At 35.6% G+C, this 23908-nt stretch overlaps 1 protein-coding gene across 4 annotated transcripts in view; it reads right to left on the bottom strand.

Moving 5' to 3' along the window:
• Positions 1-23908, bottom strand: part of PARD3B (par-3 family cell polarity regulator beta) — a 1084399-nt gene that overhangs the window by 742355 nt on the left and 318136 nt on the right. Inside the window, exon 1 of one of the 4 annotated variants that reach the window (XM_055379487.2) lies at positions 8385-8581. The exons of the other annotated variants lie outside the window; for them this stretch is intronic. Coding sequence (XP_055235462.1) covers positions 8385-8426 — 42 coding nt within the window. The 5' untranslated portion in view covers positions 8427-8581. Of the gene's footprint in view, positions 1-8384; positions 8582-23908 lie in introns of those variants that run through there. 4 annotated transcript variants of the gene reach the window in all.

Here is a 23908-nt window from a genome sequence, read left to right as displayed (position 1 = left end):
ATACATATAACTATCCATGTATCTATCTATAAAATGTGTATGTATAAAATTTGGCAGATAAGTCCTAAAACAATTGCCATATGCTTTTCCCATCATTTTCTGTATTGTGTGGATTTCTGAGAGAATTATAATCTTTTGGAAAACAAAACAAAAATAATTATATTTTTAATGAAAGCACATTTAATGTAGTTTTGAGTCAATAGCGTTAAGAATAGGTATATATGTAGCCGGGTGTTTTTCTTTGTTTTGATTTTGGGAGTTTGGGTTTTTGTTTTTTGAGCTGCTCAGTAGCAAATGATAATTAAAGAACTGTGTGACTGTCCATTTTAATGACTGTGTTTTAGATATCCAGACTTTCTCTTCCATGCTCTCTTTAAGAATAAAGGGACAAGAAAGCTTTAAAATTGGGTTTTAATCTACTTAATGCCACAAGTAGATGAAGAAGAGCCACTGGCCTTGTATACATTTACAAAAGATCTCATAGCTCCATCTAGCTCCAGATGAGGGAATTTAGAAAATAATGCAGAATTACACCCAACAGGACTACCAACACATAAAAGGGAAGTCAGGAAGAGTCAAAATGAAACTATTATGCAAGCAGTGAGTTTGTAAGTGCAGGAAATTTGTCAATTAACACTGATTAAAAAGAATATTCATTAGTTAATTGACAGTTGATTTTCTAAGGAAAAAAATCATTCATATCATTATTATTTACTTTTCTAGCACTTCAAGTTTAAAAAATACAAAACATAACGTGAGAAGGGATTAGAATTGAACTTTTTCCCCCCATTGAAAATGTTATTCTGTCTCATACATTGTTCTAAGTGTTCTGAATTCTGCCTTGAGCTCAGGAAAACAAAGAGGAAGCTACTTCTAAAGTTAAAATTGAAGGATAGATCAGGATATGATGCAGAAATATGACATGATTAGTATTTTTTATTCAAACAATAGAGTCTGTTGAGTTGTTTATAGTTTATAATAAATCAAAGGGAAATTCACACAAAGTCCCCAAAAGGGGGTTATTTAAAAAGAGAATTACAATTCATGAACAGTCTACAAATATCTCTGTAATGTAAAAACACAAAAATATGCAGTAAAATACTAAACAATTAATGTGAATACAGCTAGGAAAATAACTTTGGGCCTAAAATTAAAGAGAGCCAGGAAGAACATCTAAAGTCATTACTGCAAACTGCATTTCCCTAAACTTTAATGTCCCAATATATGATATATGTATGTATGATTATATATTAAAACATAAGGAGTTGCGGTTTGGATTTGATGATACAAAATTAAAAAGCATAAATCTTTTATTATGTTTTAAAAATATTTTCAAATAATTTAAAATGTCTTAATAATAGACAGGCAATCCCACATTTCTCTAAATATAATTTCTTGCTGAGGATCTCAAAACAAACATCAAAATCCCTGAAACCAAAAACAAATGGGTATTTAAGCAAATTTAACTAGTTTCCAAATAAAATATTCAAAAGACACAAAGGAAACATTATCTGCACCTCTTTCTTCACTTTAAAAAACCAGCTCATTTTTGTGTATTATTTTTATTCAACTGAAATGCAACAAAATTTCCAAGTTAATTTCACAGAGCTTAAAAGAAAATATTTAATTATTTGCTCTTGCAAACTCTTCAACATGTGTCCTCATCTTCCTATGTTACTTAGCAAAGTGATCAGATGACCTTAATCAACCAGGACAGCTCTGGCTTGAAACGCTTACCCCGAGCATTTCATTCTCCCCATCTTTGAGATAGAGACATGACCACCTATTTCCTGGCTTGTCAAGAGTATTAAATCCCTAGCAGAAGGATAGAGCTTCACTATCGGTCTCTCCTCTTGCTCACAATGCCAAAACCTAGCATGCAAACAGAGCACAGGCATTTGATAGGGACTCTTAGCAACTTTCAAATTAATTAAAATCATTTTTTTAACTTCAGCTAGGGATATTCTGAATTATAGTTACAGTAAGAGGTATTCTGGTAGTTATCCAATTAATTGTCATGCTCAGCACTTTATTTGGCTTGAAGCCTGACAGCATACTTAAGTTTACTGGCTTCTCAATCTAAGGGGACTTTCTCTACCACCCCAGCCAAAACGCTTATACTGGGGGCCTTGGAAAAGGGCAAGAAAGAGAGAGACAGAGAAATGGAGGGCGAACAGGGTGTTATCCAGAGAAAACAAATACCTGTTTCACTAGTATGCATAGGCGGGTCTGGAAGAGGGTAGAAAGGAGGAATCAGTGTCCTCTGCAACCTGTTCTCACAGTAGGTACAGCCCTATCAGAAAACACTATGCTGACCAGTGGCTAAAGTAACAGAAAACTGGTAATTGACTGGATATCACTCACCTGCAGCCATTGTGGAAACAAGGATATTCTGATATTTAATTATAAACAAAACATTAAAAACACCAGACACATATCTTTAAAACAATTCCAAAACACTTGAGGGGAGCAAGGCAGGAATATCAAAAAGTTAAGGATAGAGATGAGACTGAATACCCACGTTTTTTTCTCCTCTGTTTTCAGTATTCTTTGATCCCAGATAAGAAAAATATTCATTACCTCCATGTCTCAGCCCAATGTAACAAGACTGCATAAAAAGAATCACAGCCAACAAAAATAAACTGTCTACATTAAAAGGAAAACCTCATACTGCATCAAAGAAGTCATTGAAATATTTTGTTTCCTTAGGTTCCTAGGTATTCCTAAATATAATCTCGGTAAAGATAAACAAATACAATCTTCAGGCTCTAATTTTATATTTGGCAAAACCCAGAAATTGTCAGTGGTCTAATAAGCTAAATATTTCTTTTTTACATGAAAGATCATCAGAGGTATCTTTTTCTTAGAAAGATCAGAGGCACAATCCTACTTGTAACTCTATGCTTGTCAAAGTTTGATTATGAATCACTCGTATCAAAATCTTCTGGGCTGCTAGGCAAGAAGGAGTGAAAGAACAGTCCTGGGCCACACTCCAGAATTTCTAAATGTGAATCTTTTAACATGTTCTTCAAGTGGATTCCACACATAAGTTTGAGAAACTGTGAAATGAACCAAGAAGACCAAAAAGACCCATCCCTAATAGGGCTACAAAGCCCCATAAAAATCATACATATAATACCTCCTTGCTTTCACAAATCACATTTGATCTGTTAAAGTAGATAATTGATAGCAACAAAAACCCTCAAGAGGAAAAAAATACATCAACCTCAAACAGCCTACAAAGTTGTATTAGACACAGGTCAGATACAGGGAATATCTCATTTTACCTTTTAAATACATGTAACTTCATGTATTTCAGAGGTAGTTGGATGGATAAGTATAACACCTGATTCCCTGTTGTTGGCTTTTAAGTACAAATTGTCAGTCACCAAAGTCGCATGCTCTTTCTACCTAATTGCCATTGCATGGGATCTCCACCACAAATGCAGAGTCCAGACAGATCGTCTCAACTTAACTAGTCCCACTCAATCCTGCCTCATGAAATCCTCCCCAGCTCAACAGATTAAGAAACTCTAAGTTTTGAACTTAAATATACTACATTCGTGACCTATCTAAATCTAAAGTATTTATGACAACGACAGTAAAAAGTGATATTGATGTGTCATTCACTAAAAGTAGAGTTCCTCCCATGAAGTTGTTACAGTAGCAGAGCTTGATCAGGGTATTTAAAAGGAAACTCAAATTCTCCGGGTTTCATGGTCTTCCTCATCTGAAATACTGGTGATAGTGGAGGAAGACTAGATAATTTCTAAAATTTTTCTAGTTTTAAAATTCTACAACTAAGGCATGGGTGTGGATAATTTTTAAACCTCATATATTATGTACAACATCCTTCTACTATAGTTCCACTACTTACAGGTACTGGGAATATATGTAAATTATATAAGCTTTATGAATCAGTCCTTAATTTATAAAATAAAGATAATGGCACTAATATTAACCTAGTGGAATTGTGGTGAAGGTTAAATAAAATAAAGATTTAAAAGTACAGCACACTATCTTTGGCTCATAATAAATCCTCAATAACAAATAACAGGCATCAAAATATCTCAGATTCACTGACAGTTAAGCACGGTCCCTATCTATTTATAGAGCCCAGACTGGCCATGACTTACTTTGTAGAGACCTGTATGAAGTCATTCACATAGACCCTTCACCACCCCAGAAGTGAGATATACAGATATTTTTCACAACGTTCAATGCCCTAAGCAGGATGGCACCTAGGATGTTTCTCTCAGGGAATACTCACAGTCCCTCAGGCCCTGCTCCATCAGTCTCTGAGATCTAGTCCATAAGGATTCCTTGCCAGCCCAAGACACTGCTTCCTCTCCCATACTTTTTACAGTAGAAGGTGTAGGTTAGTCAGTTTCAATATTTCAAACACTTCCCGTTTGGCTCATATCAACAGTTAAAGAACAGTTAAAGATTAACAGGCAGCGATGGGATTTAGTTATTATTATTATTTTTTTAACAACCAAATAACACCCATTCAAAACAGAGAAATGTCTGCTAAATACATCCCCGGAAAGGGAAAGAAGCTATATGAAATGAAGTGGCAAAACACATAAAATGGTCAGGGATTTCTCTTTCACTACTGTTATCAAATTTCAAAATTAAAAAGTCAATAGGGGTATAATATTTATTCAAGGGACACAAAGCACATGGAACAATGCTCAAAGGTGCATTTTAAAGACCTTCAAACACGTTAAGGGAGCTGAAGTTATAAGATAATAAAAATACTATTACAGCCCATTAAGCATGTTGTAATGGTGCTCAGGGATGATGCAGTCATGTTTTGCAAAAAGTTATTTTCACCCATTTCCCTGAGAGGAAATTCATTCCAACCCAGATATTCTCAGACTGGAAGACACAACAATGCAGAAATATATGTAGCCACCAACGCAGACCTTGAGCACTAATTTGAGAATTGAAGGTGTTGAGAGGTATAACAAACCAGAAAGAATTATCAAGCTGAAAAGCTGTTTTCTGCTTTGTTTTGTTTTGTTTTATGCCTAAATCACTCAGATTTATTAGGGCTAAAAACTCAAAAGCTAATTAGGTCAAAAGTTCAGGCTTTCAATATTTTGCATTTGTGTTCCTGAAAAAAAAAAATCAACAAATGCTTTATCAAGTGGTAGGAAAGCACTGTTTTGAAAAGGACAATTTTATTTTATTTTATTTATTTATTTTTTGCGACAGAGTCTCATTCACTATCATTGCCCAGGCTGGACTGCAGTGGTGTGATCTTGGCTCATTGCAACCTCTGCATCATGGTTTCATGAGATTCTCCTGCTTCAGCCTCCTGAGTAGTTGGGATTACAGGTGCCCACCACCATGCTCAGCTAATTTTTGTATTTTTAGTAGAGACGGGGTTTCACCATGTTGGCCAGGCTGGTCTCAAACTCCTGACCTCAGGTGATACATCCGCCTCAGCCTCCCAAAGTGCTGAGATTATGACAATATTTTATAATACATTATTTCAAATGATTACGCCCCTGAATTTACTGTTCATAGAATAGGGTGATTTAAATATATATACACACACACACACACATATACATACATAAACATATATATACATATATATATCTTTTAATCACATACACAACTCATCAGAGAACATAATCTAAAATCATCACTGTTAATGACCGCTTTTGACTGTATTTTTTTGTTGTTGTTCCAACTCCAGAATCCAGAACAGTGCTGGCACCTAATAAGTAGGAGGTCAATACCTTTTTTTAATTAATAAATTATTGAATGATTACCCAGATATGTATGGATAAATATACTTGTGTGTGTATGTAAACATGGCTTGGGAAATTTAAGAAAAGGGAGAGAAGACAGCTCACATATATTAAGTACTAACTATGTACCAATCCCTATTTTAGTGTTTCATTTATATCTTTTAACTCTCACAATAACTCACAACAAAAGCTCACAGAGAATAAGTAACCAGAACACAAAGTCACAGAGTTATTGATAATAAATGGTGGAAATGGATTTTGAGCTCCCTGGATCTATTTGTCTGTTAGCATTCTACCATGCCACATCTTGAGATTCATTCTTTCTCCACTGGATATGAGTAATGACCAATCAAAAACAGTGAAATAAAACAATATAGCAAAACTCTAGAAATACTGAGCATCTCAGAGAACCTAGTGTTACACAGGACATGACAATGCTCTGGTACAAGCCCTCAGTGAAGGTACACAATGAGGATGAATGGGAAGCAGGTGGATTGGGAGGCTAGCTCTGGCCACAGGCAGGATCTGTCCTGAAAGCAAGGTCTTCATGTAATCCTTATAATAACTCATAACCAAGGTTCAAAGATTAAGCAACAAGAGCACAGGTCCATGTAGCTTATAAATGGTGAAAATGGATTCCTTGCATCATTTTTACTCTTTCCACTCTAAAATACTAATACTGTGATTTACTCTTCTTCTATATCACTATTTCTTTTCCTTTCAATAGGTTTTTGGGGAACAGGTGGTGTTTGGTTACATAAATAAGTTCTTTGGTGGTAATTTCTGAGATTTTAGTATACCCATCACCTGAGCAGTGTACACTGTATCCAAGGTGTAGTCTTTTATCCCTCACCCGCCTCCCACCCTTTCCCCCGAGTCCCCGAAGTCCTTTGTATCATTCTTAGGCTTTTGTGTCCTCACAGCTTAGCTCCCACTTCTGAGTGAGAACATACGATGTTTGGTTTTCCACTCCTGAGTTACTTCACTTAGAATAATGGTCTCCAATTCCATTCAGATGGCTGTGAATGCCATTATTTCATTCCTTTTTATAGCTGAGTAGTATTCCATGGTATATATATGCCACATTTGCTTTATCCATTTGTTGATTGATGGGCATTTGCATATGGAAGTCATTTGGACTGGCTCCATATTTTTCTGATTGCAAATTGTGCTGCTATAAATGTGTGTGCAAGTATCTTTTTTGTATAATGACTTCTTCTCCTCTGGGTAGATGCCCAGGAGTAGGATTTCTGGATCAAATGGTAGATCTACTTTTAGTTCTTTAAGAAATTTCCACAGTTTTCCATAGTGGTTGTACTAGTTCACATTTTCCCCAACAGTGTAAAAGTGTTCTCTTTTCACCACATCTATGCCAACATCTATTATTTTTTTATTATGGCCATTCTTGCATGAGTGAGGTGGTGTGATATCATATCGTGGTTTTGATTTGCATTTCCCTGATAATTAGTGATGTTGAGCATTTTTCCATATGTTTCTTGGCCATCTGTATGTCTTCTTTTAAGAATTGTCTATTCAAATGTCCTTAGCCTACTCTTTGATGGGATTATTTTGTTCTTGCTGTATATCATATTTCTCAACCAGGGATGATGTCTGGTGGCATTTTTTATTGTCACATCAGAAGAGTGTTATTGGTATCTAATGCACAGAGGCCAGTAATCTATCAAAGCACTCACTTACACATGTGAGTTTCTGTAAAGTGCTAGACACTCCTCTAAGCACCAGGTATAGGGTGGTAAGAAAATCAGACAATGTCCTCTGTCTCAAAGTTTACATTCAAAAGTGGGAGATAGACCTTAAGCCCATAAATAAAATTGGTTCAGATAGTAACGAATGCCAGGAGGATAACAAAACATTGTTATATTGGAGAAAGAGGAAAGTGATACGTTTAATATTAGACTATATTAGATAATTTGGTCAGAGAAGCACTCTTTGAATAGGGGGACTTTGCGTGGACACTTTAATTCTAAGAAAGATTCTGGGAGTCAAACAAACAGAAGAAACAGCCATTGCATTAGTTCTAGCAAGAAAGGATGTTGGGTGGTCAAGCAATAAAAAAAAAGTCAGTTTAGCTGGGACATGCTGAGTCAAAAGGAGGTTGTGCTTCATGCTGAATTAGAGAAGATAGTAGGGCCAGATCATTTGGGGCTTTTCAAGTCTTAAGACTTTTCAAGACTTAATCTAAGTCAATTAATTGTGACTGGATGGTTTTATCATGGAAAAAAAAATGGGTCCCATTGTAAAGCTCCCTTTGACTTCCATATGCAAATCTGGCACGGGGCAGGGCAAGGATAGAAGTACAGGAATGGCTTAGGAGTATGCTGTCGTGCTCCAGGCAAATGACGATGGTGACTTGAAGACACAGAAAAGGGAAAGTATAAAGATAGAATAGGAAACGGTCTATTGGCAATCAAACAATCTCCCCAGTGAAGCGCTATCAAAATGAAAGGAACACCCCCATGGAAAATCAAAACACAGATGACAGCTTAAATGAAAATGATCCACTTAAACTTTTTTTGGAATTATAAACCATGGGGATTGACAAAGTTTGCAATCATAAAGCCCTTGTTCAAATTCAATTTTCATAAAATTCAACTGTACCTTGCTCTTGTAGATGTATTCTGAAAAGGTTTTTCTTAACATGAAAATCGGTGTCTGTGGGAAAAGTCAAAGGCTTATTTGGGAATACTCTCTGTCTTTTGTCATACACTAAAGATCTGTCTTTGAGGCACTGCAAATTTCATGCATGTTGAGATCCACGCTTATCCCAATATGCTTTTCTATCTATATGGCCTAAAGGCCATTCGCAAACTACAAATGGACTGTCTTACCAAAGTTTATTTGCAAATCAGTTGCTTGGAACCCAGAATAGAAATTTCCAAAGAAACAACATTGTGTTGTAAATAATGGTTAGATTCCTTAGCCAGGCAACCGAAGTTCTAACTCACACTGTATTTATATTAAAATACCAAAGCTGTGACAATTTTAAATATTGCTTCTATGGGAAAAGAGCTGAAATTCCGATTCCTAATGCCTAGTGTCTGACAATGAGAATGAGGGGTGTCTGCATGTCTTCATACCAGAAGGGGTTGTGGGGGTCTCAAACCACAGGGGCTGAGAGTACGACTCCTCACCAGAGTAAGAAAGGTGATGCAAGGATGGCGCTCCAGTGGAGGATGAGGCACTGGGAGTCAGGTATACAAGAGGTATCTGCATTAATTCATTCAACAAGCATCAGACTGGAAGGTGGAGATGCAACAATGAATAAGGCCTCATGTGTCTCATCCCACAGTGCAAAGACTTTATCACAGTGGGAGAGGAGGCAAGAGGTATTGATAGAGACAGGAGACAGCCAAGGGTCCCCGGCGAAATTCCATCTTCAAGCCTAAAACAGCCTGAAGGCTGAAAAACCGGACTGCTGGTCCCGGATGGAGCCCGCCCTTTCCCGATTGGTTCTCTGAACAATGCCCACCTGCACACTGGGAGGACGGGTTGGAGCCTCCGGAGGTTAGCGCCATTTGCAGTTGGGAGGAGCCTGTGGCTTCTTCAGTTCCTGGGTGGTGAACTGGGATTCAATCTGTAAGGTGAGAAACCTGCTAGCAGGACTTCTCTCACTTTGCTGAGTGTTATTTTTTTGTTTTACTATTTGCCCAATAAGTTCTGTTCCTCACCCTTCTATGTGTCTCAAGCCTAATCTTTCCTGGTCGTGTGACAAGAACCTGGTTTAAACTAAACTGAGGGGAAAGTTCTGCAACAGTAGAGGGGAAAAGGGATGTCCTGGAAAAAGTGAGGCTCTGGTGACAAGAACAGATGTGAGTGTCCTAGTGAGAAGTTCTTGGGGACAGAACAAAAAAGAAAGAGAATCATGAATTTAACTAAAACCCATTCAGTCTTTGATGTAGTATAAACCTTATATATTCCATCTACCTAAATCAACCCTCACATTTTACAGAGGAGGAACCTAGTACTAAAAGGCAAAGGAGTCCAATGGTAAATGTGGAATTGGGTATTAAGTGCTTGATAATCAAACATCTATTCATATATGCTAATCAATATCAATTTTTCCTCCTTTTAATAAATTATGCCCTGGAATCACAGGAAAAGCTTCAGCCATTAATGAAAGAAGGACATTAAAAGCCACTCCCTTATTTTCCAGGTGAGATAACGAAGGTCCAGGGAGGTAAAGTGATGTGACTTGCATAAGACGAAGTCACAGTGAGAGCTGCCTGGCTTGTGTGACCCAGAGGTTTCCACTGCACTTCCAGCAAGACCAGCTTCATTGCCAAAATGAGGACAAGGAAAAAGAGCTGTATCGCTGGGAGTGGATATCATACGTAGACTAAAAAGACATATTCCTCTAAGCAAAGATTTGAAACAGAATTTTCCACTTACGAAAATTGTTCATTGGTAAAAACAGTCATACATGATTTAGACCCTCTTTACCTAATATAAACATGGAGTGAAAGTTTCTAAATAAATGAATTTTCCAAAAAATTAATATTTGCCCTTTAAGTGACAAAACTTTCAGCCATTTCTTTTTTTTTTTTTTTTTGAGAAATGTCTTCTTTTAAATGTCTTAACTGAATCAATTGAAATGAGTTTTTCCCCACTGAAGCCTTGAAGCCATCATTTCATTTTGGTAATTGAGTAATTTTTATGGGATCCTTCTTATCTGAACCTGTCTCTATGCCGTTTTATCTGCATGCTTCCCTCTTGCAGCCCTCTAATTCCAGTCAGATGCTACTAGTCTTCTACAGACTGAGAAAAACTGGATCATAAAGACTGACAGAAAATTATGTAAGGTAAGAGTCCAAAAGCCAAGAGTACTTCTCAAAAGTTAAATAATCATTATGATGGTAATTTTGGTGGCTCAGAGGCACCTCCAGTGACACTATTCTGAATATAACTTACTTATCCCTTCTGATCTCAGTTCAGTAGCATTTTCAATTACATCCAAAATCTCAGCAGTTTTCTGAATAATTGAGATACCAAAAATTTAAACTTCAGTGAGCTAGGAGACTTAACTATTAAGAATATGTATAGAATTGGTTTTTCTACCTCAAGTAATGCATTTCCACTTTAAATTTCATTTAAAAATCCCCAAATATTTTTCTTAATACCATTCTTGATATGTTAAATTAATTATTTTAGAAAAACCAAGTTATATATTTCTGCTTAAAGTATTACTTGTGGATAAAAGTTACTACGTGAAAGTCATCTAAATTAATTAATTCTGGACACACAATATCAAATAAGAGGTACGAGAGAGAGAGAGAGAGAGAGAGAAAGGTATTAGGTAGCAATAGGTGAAAAAGCTACAAATGAAAAATTGTAGCAGCCCCCAAGGAAATCATTAGGAACTAAATGTGTATTTGTAATAAGTGGCTTCAGAGATTCCAGAAAACAAATTGGAGATGTGTGGTAATGACTATAACCCCCTAAGTAATTCAGTGATTCAATTATGTATAGCCTCTGCAGGGAAAACTCTACATTTTTTTGTCATATTAGCCAAACCTGACTTCACTGTACATTATTTTAGCCCACTGCTAAACAAGAACCACTGCTAATCTGCACATATGAAGCCTGGGAAATAAGGTCTTCAATAAAGATTTTTTTTAACTTATCAAAAACAAACATGGATTAAACTTTTTATAAATAATGTTTCAAAGAGATATCTTTTCAGTAGTAAAAACAGACTGAATGTGTCCAAATATTCAGTCAGCATAGTTGGTTTAGATGATCTCTAAAGGGCTCTTCCATATGAAACTACGTTCCAATCACACCAGAGGGAGCACACTTAGGAAACTTAATAACAACAACTCTTCTCTTTCCTTGCAGTTAACAATTGAATATCTTTTACCAGTCTCCATTCTGCCAAAACGTTTTCTGTATACAAGCTGGCAGCACTGGAGAAGTTGTCGTCTTCTTTCTTTCCAACTCTTAGCATTGGTAGCCAAAAGTCTCTTTGTTGCTCAAATAGTCCATGCCATCTGCCAGCAGTTTCTCCATCCTGCGGTACCATATGCCAAGCTCTGCTTCAGCGTCCAGGCCACGCTGCCTGAATGCTATTTCAAATGGCTGTCTCACCAGAAGAGAGAGCAAGCAAACCAACACCTTTTGGTTTTAACCATTCTTGGTAATCGTCACAAACACTCTCCTCTAGCTGACTGGTTCTAAAGAGGGCAAAAAAGCTCAACAATTTGAATGAAACAATTTCCTTTGATTTTTTTTTTAGCCTAAGAAATTAGACAGCTATAGAATGTTAATATAATCAGTCATTGATATAACACATTTTTATAGCTGCGATTCCTTTTTGTTTTTATAATGTATTCTTAATTACAATAAATTATTCTTCAGATGAAAAAGCAAAAAGGGGAAAACAATCCGTATTTCTACAGTTAATCCTGATTATATTAAAAGCAAATGCTGGCAGAAATTAATAATTCAGATGAACGTTATTAACAGTATAATACTAACTTTATGCTGCACTGCACTATTCTTCATTCTAATCTGCTTAAAATTCTTGACTTTAAAGTAGAAAACAACAAGGGCTGCATAACAGTCCCTTAACAAGGTTAAGCCTAAAGAGTTCCATTAATATCCTCCCTAAGGCCGCCAGGAAATTCCTTAAAGGAAGAGAGTTTCAGGATTTGCTGTGGATTATGCTCTAGGGCTTTTCTTTCTAGATTTGTTACTGCTAAGAATTTATCTTACGTCTCCATCACTGCCCAGCCTTCAAGGGAGGCCCTCTTTATTCCCAGTCATCAAAACTCCTAGGATAACTCAACTACCATGACATGTGGAAGCCTTTGCTATACTAGCACCAAAATTAAATTAACATTCAAGTGAATGTCAGGAATCAAGTTCATTTATAAGAAATTATATTGTTCTACCCAAATGTCAGAAAATGTACATATTTTAAGATGCAACATCTGAGGTTTTCCAATCTTTACAGATGGCAATGTACATCATAGGCATGTCTGACCTTTATAAATGGGGGAGGGTGCTCTTATTGTATTAACCTCCACATTTCTTTTACATCTTTTAGCTTTGTAGACCATAGATCTTGATGTTGGGGTATATGGCTATTCTCATCCATTTCTAAAAACATGATCTACTTTTATACTCCTAATATGTGCAGAGTGAAGTTTCTAGTTTTTATTTCCTAAATTTTTATTCACAACAGAACAGCACATACTTGTTAAAGTCGAATACTTCCGAATACCACTAAATAAAATTTCATCATACCTATTATTATGCATATTCTGCTCACTTCAAGAAAAAGAAAAAAGGAAAAATTGGCTATTAAATATTGGTCTTCAATGTCATATTTTTTTGCCTTGAAGCATACTATATTTAATAAACATCATGTAAAAGTATTCACATCTAAGATTTTACATTCTAATTTCACTGAAATTTGAGAATAATAAAGTTCTTAAAAACTTTTACTTTTCCTCAAATACTTAGACAAACCCAGGTGAATATTGGAAACATGAGAATGATGCATAATTTTGTGAGGGTTAAAAGCAATAAATACTCTGAAGCATAATGTTTTTAAAAATTCTAACTGAAATCATAAATGTGTTTTAAAATAAATTGTATATATTGAAGGTATATAACATGTTATATTATATATGTATTTTACTATATATTTTATATATTATATATGCATATATAATATATACACCTATATATACAGTAAAATTGTTACTGTTGTAGAACAAATTAACACACCCATCATCTCACATAGTTAACCATTTCCCCTCCCATGGCAAGAACAGCTATAATCTATTCATTTAGCAAAAATCCTAAATACAATACACTATCATTAATGTACCCTACGTTGCATCCTTTGACCTAAATCTATTTCCTGCCCCACCCCAACTCTGGCAACCACTGTTTTATCCTCTCTATATATTTCATTTTCCTTTTTTTTTTTTTTAGATTCCACATATAAGTGAGTTCATGTAGTATTTTCCTTTCTGTGTCTGGCTTGTTTCATTTAGCAAAATATACTCCAGGACCATCCATGTTGTGGCATAGAGCAGAATCTCCTTTTTTAAAAAGGCTGAATAATATTCTATCGTGTATAAACACCACAGTTTCTTTACTGATAAATACCTAGATTGTCTCTGTATCCTGGCTATTGTGGATAATGCTGCAATGAACATGTTTCAATTGAGGTGATCCTCTCTGGTACTTTAACTTTAAAGATATTTTACCACTTGATGAAAACTAAGGTTAATATGATAGTATTAACGTATTTGATAAAATGAGCAATTAACTAGTTTCCTTAAGTTTAAATATGCTGTTTATATATACTTAAACTTATGGAATCCATTGAATCCATTTACAATATTATGGATACACTATTGTATCCATTTATACCATAATTTAAAGTTTGGAACTGTGAACCCAGATAAATTCCATTGAAGTACAGTTTGAAAGACAAATCCAAATTACCAAGTGTTCAGGACTAACCCTCCCTTTAGACGATTAAGGATCTGTAGAAGGATATGTTTGTCTCATTCCTTTTGTCTTGGGATGAGTTCTTAATCGGGTTCAGAATCTCTAATTATGTCATCTTGACATTTGAGAAAACTTCAGAAGCAGGAAGGCCATTCTCACCTTCCCTTGGCTCTTGTCCCCTGAAGCAGGCTATAAAATCGAGGACGTCACTCTCTGACTTTCTCCCCAGAAGTGTTCTTCCTATGCTTGGAGGAAAGAAACATTCTTATCTCTGAAGACACAGAGAAGAATATGAACAAGAAGGCCTTGTTTGACCCCTGTCCCCCAGTTCAATTCCATTAGATCATACTCCCTTTGTCCAAAAATATTTATCTATAATTATCAACTTCTTAATCAAACTTAGCATAAAAATACACAGGTCTCTCTGTTTTTTTGCATCATTATTTTCTTATGAAGTGTCCTATGTCATGTAAAACTTTTATATTAAGTACATTTGTATGATTTTTTCTCATTCATCTGTCTTTTCCTATAGGGGCCTCAGTCATGAACCTAGCAATGGGTGAGAAAACAAATTTTCCTTCCCCTACATTCTCTTCCACATAAGATAACTTATAAAGGCACCAATAGCTTGAGAGACAGATACAAACAGGATTTATTCTTAAGATAAACAGTTATTTTTAGATGAAGGCTCTCCCCTAAAATGTATGCTGCAAATTTATGAACTGCTGAAGAAAGATGTGTCTTCATGAATCTGAATGATATTAACTAAAGAAAGTTGAAAAAAGATGCTCAAAGTTCACCAGGGGATTGATATGCAGCATTCAAACAGTGATGCAAAACAGATAATAATATGAATTTCACTGGCTTCAGCAATAACTGATAATAAGTGAGAGATTCTTTTTTAAATTTAAAAGTGGAGTGGGGGTCAAATATGGAACAAGAAAAGACCCATAACAACCAAAGCAATCTTGAGCAAAACAAACAAACAAACAAAAAACCTGGAGGCATTACACACTGATCTAAAAAAGAAAATCCTAAAACTCTTATAATCAAAACAGCATGGTACTGGATGGCATAAAACAGACACATCAACCAATGAACAGGACAGAAATCCCAGAAAGAAATCTAAGTATTTATAGTAAATTATGACACACAGGTGCCATAATTGGAAATAAGTACAGTCTCTTTAATAAATGGTGGTGGGAAAACGGGATATTCACAAGCAGAAAAATGATTGAACTTTTATTTCACAACATATTCAAAAATTTACTCAAAAGAATAAAGAAATCTAACATAAAACTTGAAACTATAAGTAGAGGAAAACAAGGGAAATGCTCCATGACACCAGTCTGGGAAATGATTTATTGGACAGCATTCCAAAAGCACAGGCAATGAAAGCAAAAATAGAAAAATAGGATTGCATCAAACTAAAAATTGTTTCCTCTGCACAACAAAGGAAACAGTTAACAGAGTGAAGATACAACCTAGACTGAGAGAAAATATTTGCAAACCGTCCACCTGATAAGGGGCTAATATTCAAAATATATAGGGAACTCCCACAATTCAACAGAAAGAAAACTGTTTTAAAAATGGGCAAAGGATCTGAACAGGCATTTCTCAGAAGAAGAAATACAAATGACCAAAATATATATGAAAATAATGCTCAGCATCTCTAATCATCAAAGAAATACAAATTAAAACCACAATGAGATATCACCTCCTGCCTGTTAGAATGACTATTACAAAAAAGACAAGTGATAAATATTGGTGAAGATATGCAGGAAAGGCAACCTTTGTGTACAGTGTTGGTGGGAATGTCAATCAGTACAACCATTTTGGAAAACAGTATGGAGTTTCCTAAAAGATATAAAAATTATCATATGATCCAGCATTCCCACCTCTGGATATATTTCCAAAGGAAATGAAATCAACATGTCAAAGAGATATCTGCACTCCCATGTTTATTTCAGCATTATTCAAAAATAGCCAAGATATGAAAGCAATCTAACTATTCATCAACAAATGAATGAATAAAGAAAATGTGTATGTTTACACTGAAATACTATATAGCCTTTAAAAAGAGAAAAATTCCATCCTTTGGGACAACATAGATGGAACTAGAGTACTTTGCTCAGTGAAATGAGCCAGGCACAGAAACGCAAATACCACATGATCTCACTCACATGAGGAATCTAAAGAAGCCAATCTCACAGAAGCAGAGAGTACAAAGGTGGGTACCAGAATATGGAGCAATGGGGAGAAAGAATGGGGGAAAGGAAAATGTTGATCAAAGGTTACAAAGTTTCATTAGACTGGAGGAGTAAGTTTTAATGATCTACTGCACTGCATGGTGACCACAGTTAGTAATAATGTATTATATATTTTTAAATTCCTCATATATATATATATATATATATATATATGTATTTTTTTTTTTTCTTTCAGAGGGAGTCTCGCTCTGTCGCCAGGCTGGAGCGCAGTGGCGAAATCTCGGTTCACTGCAACCTCTGCCTCCTGGGTTCAAGTGATTCTCCTGCCTCAGCCTCTCGAGTAGCTGAGACTACAGGCACACGCTACCACGCCCAGCTAATTTTTGTATTTTTAGTAGAGACAGGTTTCATCATGTTGGCCAGGATGGTCTCAATCTCTTGACCTCATGATCCGCCCAGCTTGGCCTCCCAAAGTGCTGGGATAACAGGCATAAGCCACTACGCCCGGCAGATATGCATATTTTCAGGTTACATGTGATCATGTAAAATACATTTTTTAGAGCCGTGCACTGTGGCATGTGCCTGTAATCCCAAATACTTGGGAGGCTGAGACAGGATAACTGCTTGAGCCTAGTAGTTCTCATTTTTTGAGACAGGTTCTCACTACGTTGCCCAGGCAGGGTCAATATATTGACACCAGCCTTCCCTGCACGCTATGTAAATGTCATGCCTAATCCAACCAATCTGTGAGCCCTATGTAAATCAGACACTGCCTCCTCAAACCTGACTATAAAATTCAGCGCATCCACCGCCCACTGGTCCTTTTTGCTTGGAGACCCCTTTCTCTACAGAAAGAGCTATTTCTCTTTCTCTTCTTTTCTTCCTATTAAAAACCTTCGTTCCTAAACTCCTTGTGTGTGTCCAGGACCTAAATTTTCCTGGCGCGCAGTGATGAACCCCAGGGTGTATATCCCATACAACATAGCTGCTTCAGAAGTGTACATACCTTTATGATGAAATTAATATTCATATTTTGCTAATATTTGTTCTTTTTGACTAGAACTATGGGCTATCCTCTGTTCAGGAGACATTTTGCCCTATGTCCCGAGGATGTCAACGATTCTGAAAGCTATTGAGTATCTGCTATGTGCTCAGCATGGTGTGTTCAGTATGGAATATTCATCAATTCACCCTTGGGGGAAAACGATGCCCCATTACTAGAGTCCTCTAGAACATTTCACCGCTTTCTGCTTCATTATCATTATCTTTGAAAAGATTCATACTTTCTGCTTCATTATCATTACCTTTCAACAGATTATCTATACTGCCTTGTTTCTCTTACCCCCTTATTCCAAACTAGATTCCTTCATTTTTCTCAGGAAAATCCTTGTCTTTATTCTAACCTATACTTTTAGCATGGAATGCCCTCATCACTTCTACCTCACCTATCCATCTTCCTTGCTGCATCCAAGAAGGAAAAATCCTGAGTTCTTACTGAACAGCACTACTTCCATATAGACCTTGAAAGAGTTGGCTCCTCACATCTTTATTCCAATTTACTCTTCTGTTTCTTGACTCTCCTGAGTTCCTTTCCACCTACCCCTCCAAGCTTCATCTTACATCACTTGTTCCCTCATCTGCTTTATTTCATTCTCATAATGTTTCTTTCAGTGTTTTGAACTCTCCAAGCTCTGTTCTTTCTCAGGATCTTCACAAATGCTCCTCTCTCTACCAAAAACGCCCTACTCCTTGCTCTTCCATTGCTATTTTCATCTCTTCTTTTATGTCTCAGCATAACATTCCTCCCACAGACATGTTAGTTTGATCCCTAACTCTATTTATATAAAATTCCTCTATCCTCTCTAACTCCTTTACTTTTTCTACCTAGCATTTACCACAACTTGTAATTATACACTTATTTGTGCAATTACTTATTAAAATGTGTACTATTTATTAAAATGTGTTTCACCTGCTAGAATGAGGCCTATATGGGCAAGGATCATATTTATTGCGTTCACTGATGACTCCTCAGCTTCTAGCAACATGCTAAATGCATACAAAGTGCTCAGTTAATATCTGTGGGGAAAAAAATGATTGAACATATCCTCTGTTTTCTTTTTCTTTGTTTCTAAAGTTCGTTCATCACTCATTTAGTTATTTGTTATGGTTGTCAGCATATTCTTTAGTTTGCTGAGCTCGTGTATATAAGAAGTTCCAGTACTGACTTCCATTGCCAGCTTTCTTACGTCTGACTTATTCTGTATAATGAAAGTGGAGAACTGAATGAAGACCAAATGATTATTGCAGTTTGCTGAACTCTTGGCCTCAAACAACACAACCCAGCCTATCATTCTGTCTTAACTTTCACACATTCAGGCTTCATCAAGCCAGCACTAAAAAACTGTTATTCAAAACTCAGCATAAGTGGGACATCCACCAAGAAGACTTCCTTGACTCCCTAAGCTGAGTGAGATGTCCTCTATTTTAATTCTAAAATTCTCCTTTTATTTCTTTATTATGGATATTGCACATGGTACTACAATCTATAACTTAATAGTTCCTATGGAACATATGTTTATCAAATCGGAGCTAGAATATAGTAATACCTGATAAGATTTGATGAATGATAAGATGCCCATGGTGATAATCATTAAAAAAATGTTATAAGGAAAATAGAATATTAAAAATAATGCCAATGAACAGAAACACTTTCTAACAAATTCATGAATATTTTGATAATTAAATAATCCAATGAACTTTAAGACATTAATATTTCATTATTTCCATATTACATTTTGAATACAAAGAATTGAGAAATACCGTATAATAACTTAGGACCTGAAAGAACTTCAAAAATGTTAACTTTTTATTATCAAGACAAATTAGATTGTAGTGGGCTTTCCTTTATTATATACTATATCTTATTAGTGACAACTAAATATTCAACAGTTCCTATTCCATCTCAATTAAATATATTTTAGCTGAGTTACTCAGCCTTTAAAACTTAAATAAGTTAGCACTTAAAATGGAATAATTAGAACAGCTTTTATAATTAAGAAACAAGACACTCTGGAGCATTGCATTTCTGTAGAATTATTGCATGTCTCAAGCACATTAAGACTGAGACCAAAGGCACAACGCCCCAGACTCTTGAGAAATATACTAATCCCTAGAAATCCACTGCTTAAAGCTGCTTGCTGTGTATAGATTTTTTTTCCAGTATTTAAATATCAATTCAAAATTTTTTTACTTCATGTTTATAACATTATTCTGATTTGCATTGGGAAAAAATAGGACAGCTCTCTTTTTACAATATGAACATTTAAACTATTGGCCAAAAGGAAATACACAGTCGTATGCTTTATTATGAAATTAACTTCATTTATTACCCTAAGTTGTAACAGTCCTTAACCAGAATCTCCCCTATATACATATATACATACATGCATCTATACATACACATAAATATATACGCAGTATTTCCCACAGGGCAATAATGAAAATTAAAGAGCACTGAACTCCACTGGAATTTAAAAGCAAAATAACTGCCTAAAACACTATTAAGAAAGCAGTGTTTGCCAAGAAAAAAAAAAAAAAACTTGTGGCAAGAAACCTAAAAGACTAAAAGAGATTCAGAATGTGTTAAAGGGCAGTCATTTGTTACACACTACTGTCATTACTTTCTAACACCTTCCTTATATCACACTGTGGGAGTTGTAGTGATTTCATACCCAGACTTTTTCATCAATCAAAACCACCTATTGAAAAAAGATTGTCAGCTGGGTGTGGCGGCTCATGCCTATAATCCCAACACTTTGGGAGGCTGAGGCAGGCAGGTCACCTGAGGTCAGCAGTTTGAGACCAGCTTGGCCAATATGGTGAAACCCCATCTCTACTAAAAATATAAAAATTAACCGGGCATGGTGGTGGGCGCCTGTAATCCCAGCTACTCGGGAGGCTGAGGCAGGAGAATCGCTTGAACCCTGGAGGCAGAGGTTGCAGTGAGCCAAGATCACACCACTGCATTCTGTCCTGGGCAATAGAGTGAAACTTAGTCTCAAAAAAAAAAAAAAAAGGATTGTCAAATGCTACATCCATGTGTTTTTATTCTTCTTGTTGATATCATTCTGTTGGCCAGTTGATAATGTATATTTTATTGCAATGTGTCCATTTATTAATAATGACATAGGTCCAAGATTTCTAATCTATTTAACCTGTATAAAATATTTAATGGCAAACTCAAATACAGTTGGATAGTCACAGCAAAACAATAACTATCACTGAATCTCATTTTAAAGTTAATGTTAGAATAAAACTCTGTAAAATAAAGTTTACATTCAGAACCTAGTTTGGTGCAATGTTTACCATTCACTCTGACAACAAGCTGATTAGTTTAACGGTACTCTACTCATTCTAATATTCTTCTGCTATTCTATTAAATCAGAAGCCTTGAGGAAAGTCACTTTGGTTAGCATGATGGTGGGGAGGAGGAGATGATTACTGCTTACCACACCCTTCCAGGGCTTACAAATAGCAAACTCACACAGGCAGGCAGACTTGAATTATTTTCTATTTTTGTTTAGCAATTTTTCTTGGTGACCGAGGAAGAAAAGCAGAAAGGGAAGTGTGTGTTTCACCAAGGTTAATAAATGGGAAATAATGGAGTACCTCTGGTATAAACCAGGGTAATCATTATGCTTCATTTTATAATGGCTTCGAACATTGACATTCTATTTGGGAATACTTACATTATTCAAGTTTTCCTGACCTGAGAAGCATTCTCCCCACTTTAAGAAAACTTCTGCCAAAATATAAGTACAATCTATAAACCAAATGCAAGCCTTCTACAAAAGACTGTACTTCTACAGTCTTTGTCTTACTCTACCAGATGGAAACAATATGATTCCTTGTACAGCACTCAGTGTAATTTGACAGACAGTCATAATGATCAAGCTACCAATAAAAAAACAGGCGTATACCATGTGTGGAGCACTGTAAGACATTATGCAAAAACATAATGCAAAACATATGCAAAACATATGCAAAAACATAAAAGATACATTAAGCACAGTCCCTGCCCTAGCTCACAAACTATGCAAACTCATAGGCAGTCACATGTTTCAGCATTTGGTCAGTGCCTGCTCAGCTAAGGTAGAAAAAGAGTGATGCCCTCCAGTAGGAGTCAGGGGCTTTGAGAACCCTGCCAGCACTGCCCACTAACACGAAGCGAATATGAATACAACGAGTTCATATCAGCAACTTCCTGCTGAGCTATGAGCACTAAATGCAATAACTGCCTCTGCCTTTTACATGTTTTCATCACTCTCACCCCATTAATCACACACATATATATATACACATATATATATACATTTTTTTTGACTGATTAAGAAAGTTCACCCAGGTTTACCTCTCAAAAGCCTATGAGTCCCAATCACAATAAATAGACAATCTCAGCTGTCCAAGAAAGGTTTACTTTCTGCAACATATCAAGGCAACCCAGTGGTTTCAATTACTTCTTCTCTTTTGGAAGAATGAATTCAATTATGAGGTACTCATTTCCCATTTGTTTATTTAGTAGAAATATGGGAAGAAGAAAAGTAACAAAACAGGAATATCATGCCACCAAATCTCACATCACATACTGTTTTCAATGAAACAAAATGGAGACAAAATACAAACTAAGCTTCAAGTAGCGAATCTGAAAGCATCAAATACTGGAATTTTGCCAAGGCAAACTATGCAAGTTGTTTGACAGGATTGACTACCATCTGAGACCTGGATTAACATGTGCCAGCTCCAAAAGACTTGTAGACATGTATGGGCATATGCATAGATATGTGCACATATCTAATACGTTAACTCTTCAGCTTTTAGAAAAATACCAATTTATTTCATTTGCTATGCACTAATTCTCAATTTCTCCACTACCAGAAACCACCATTGCTTCTAGAAATACTAAATGACAATTTACTTATCCTTCTATAAAATAATAACTCATTTAACTCCCAATTTTTAATGATTACCTAGGCCAGCTGCAAAAAAATGCTAATTTAAACATAAGCTCCAGTCATGAGTAAGAATACACTAACAAATTTAGAAACGAAGAACAGCATTTTGTAAAAGCATTTTTTTCTTCTGAGGAAAAACATTTTCTTTCTGATAAATGCTAAGTAACGTGTCACTAACTGTCATTTATTAGATGCCCATGAAGTCCTAATGTATGAAAATGCAGTCGTTTAAAGATTATGCAAATTAGCATTTTGGGATGATAACATTGTAATAACATTTAAATTTCATGAAAAGGTTCAGAAGTTAGATTACAAAGATGTCAGCACTTCACTATTCCCTAAGTACCAAGATTCTTCTCATATTAGTTAGAATTCAGTGCCTCAAACTTATTCATGTAAAAGGTTGCAAGAAGGTTAATATTCAGCCTAGTCATATATTGAAACAGCAATGCTGAATGGCTGTTAGAAGTCTTAATTACAAACATATTTACCAAAAGAGTTTCTATTTTTAAATAATATGCATATAGTAATTGTGAATTAGAAATAATCATAATTCTCAGGAGATTCTGTATGTCCTGTATGTCCTACAGAGTATTCATTTCTCTATCTGCTTGAAAAATGACAGCACTCTAATTATTCTGTCAAGATTAACAGACCCCAAATTTGACTCTTAAATCTCAGTGGATGTCTTTTTCCAATAGCCACTTCTTCTCATTTGTGACATTTTTCTTCCCTAAAATTATGTGTTGCAAGAATTTTCATAAAGTCAATTTATATAGCCAAGCAACCTCTAAATCAAAGAAATAGAATGATACAATCATGACAGAAATTAGAAAACAACTTAAAGAATCTTAACAAGAGCTTTAAAAAGGACCTTAAAGATTGATTTTTAAAATTGTTATTGATAAGCTAGAAACTTTATCTTCTAATGAGACAGAAGAAACTCTAAATGAGAAACAAAACAAAGTCAAATAAAATTTTACTTGAAAAATGTTATGAAATGAAGACTATAAATAAGCTATAGATGGTAAAATTCAAAGTAAGAGATCCAGGAAGTTAGCAAGCACATACGCCAGCTTTTAGTTTAAGAATACAGACTTTATTTTTAATATATGCTTAAAATATATATAGATACATATATAAATAATAGATAAGATACACAGACAGACAGATAGATAGATAGATAGATAGATAGATAGATAGATAGATAGATAGATAGATAGATAGAGTCTCACTCTATCATCCAGGCTGGAATGTGCAATGGCACAATCATAGCTCACTGTATCCTCAATCTCCTGGGCTCAAGTGATCCTTCTGCCTCAGCCTCCAGAGGAGCTGGAACTACAGGCATGTACCACACACCCAGCTATTTTTTTTTTTATTTTTATTTTTGTAGAGACAAGGTCTCACTATGTTGCCCAGGCTGACAGCTAAT

The sequence above is a fragment of the Gorilla gorilla genome, chromosome 11, assembly GCF_029281585.2.
Source record: "Gorilla gorilla gorilla isolate KB3781 chromosome 11, NHGRI_mGorGor1-v2.1_pri, whole genome shotgun sequence".
NCBI lineage: Eukaryota > Metazoa > Chordata > Mammalia > Primates > Hominidae > Gorilla > Gorilla gorilla.
The sequence above is the reverse complement of the archived record's forward strand: the minus strand, read 5'-3'. Positions and strand labels throughout refer to the sequence as shown.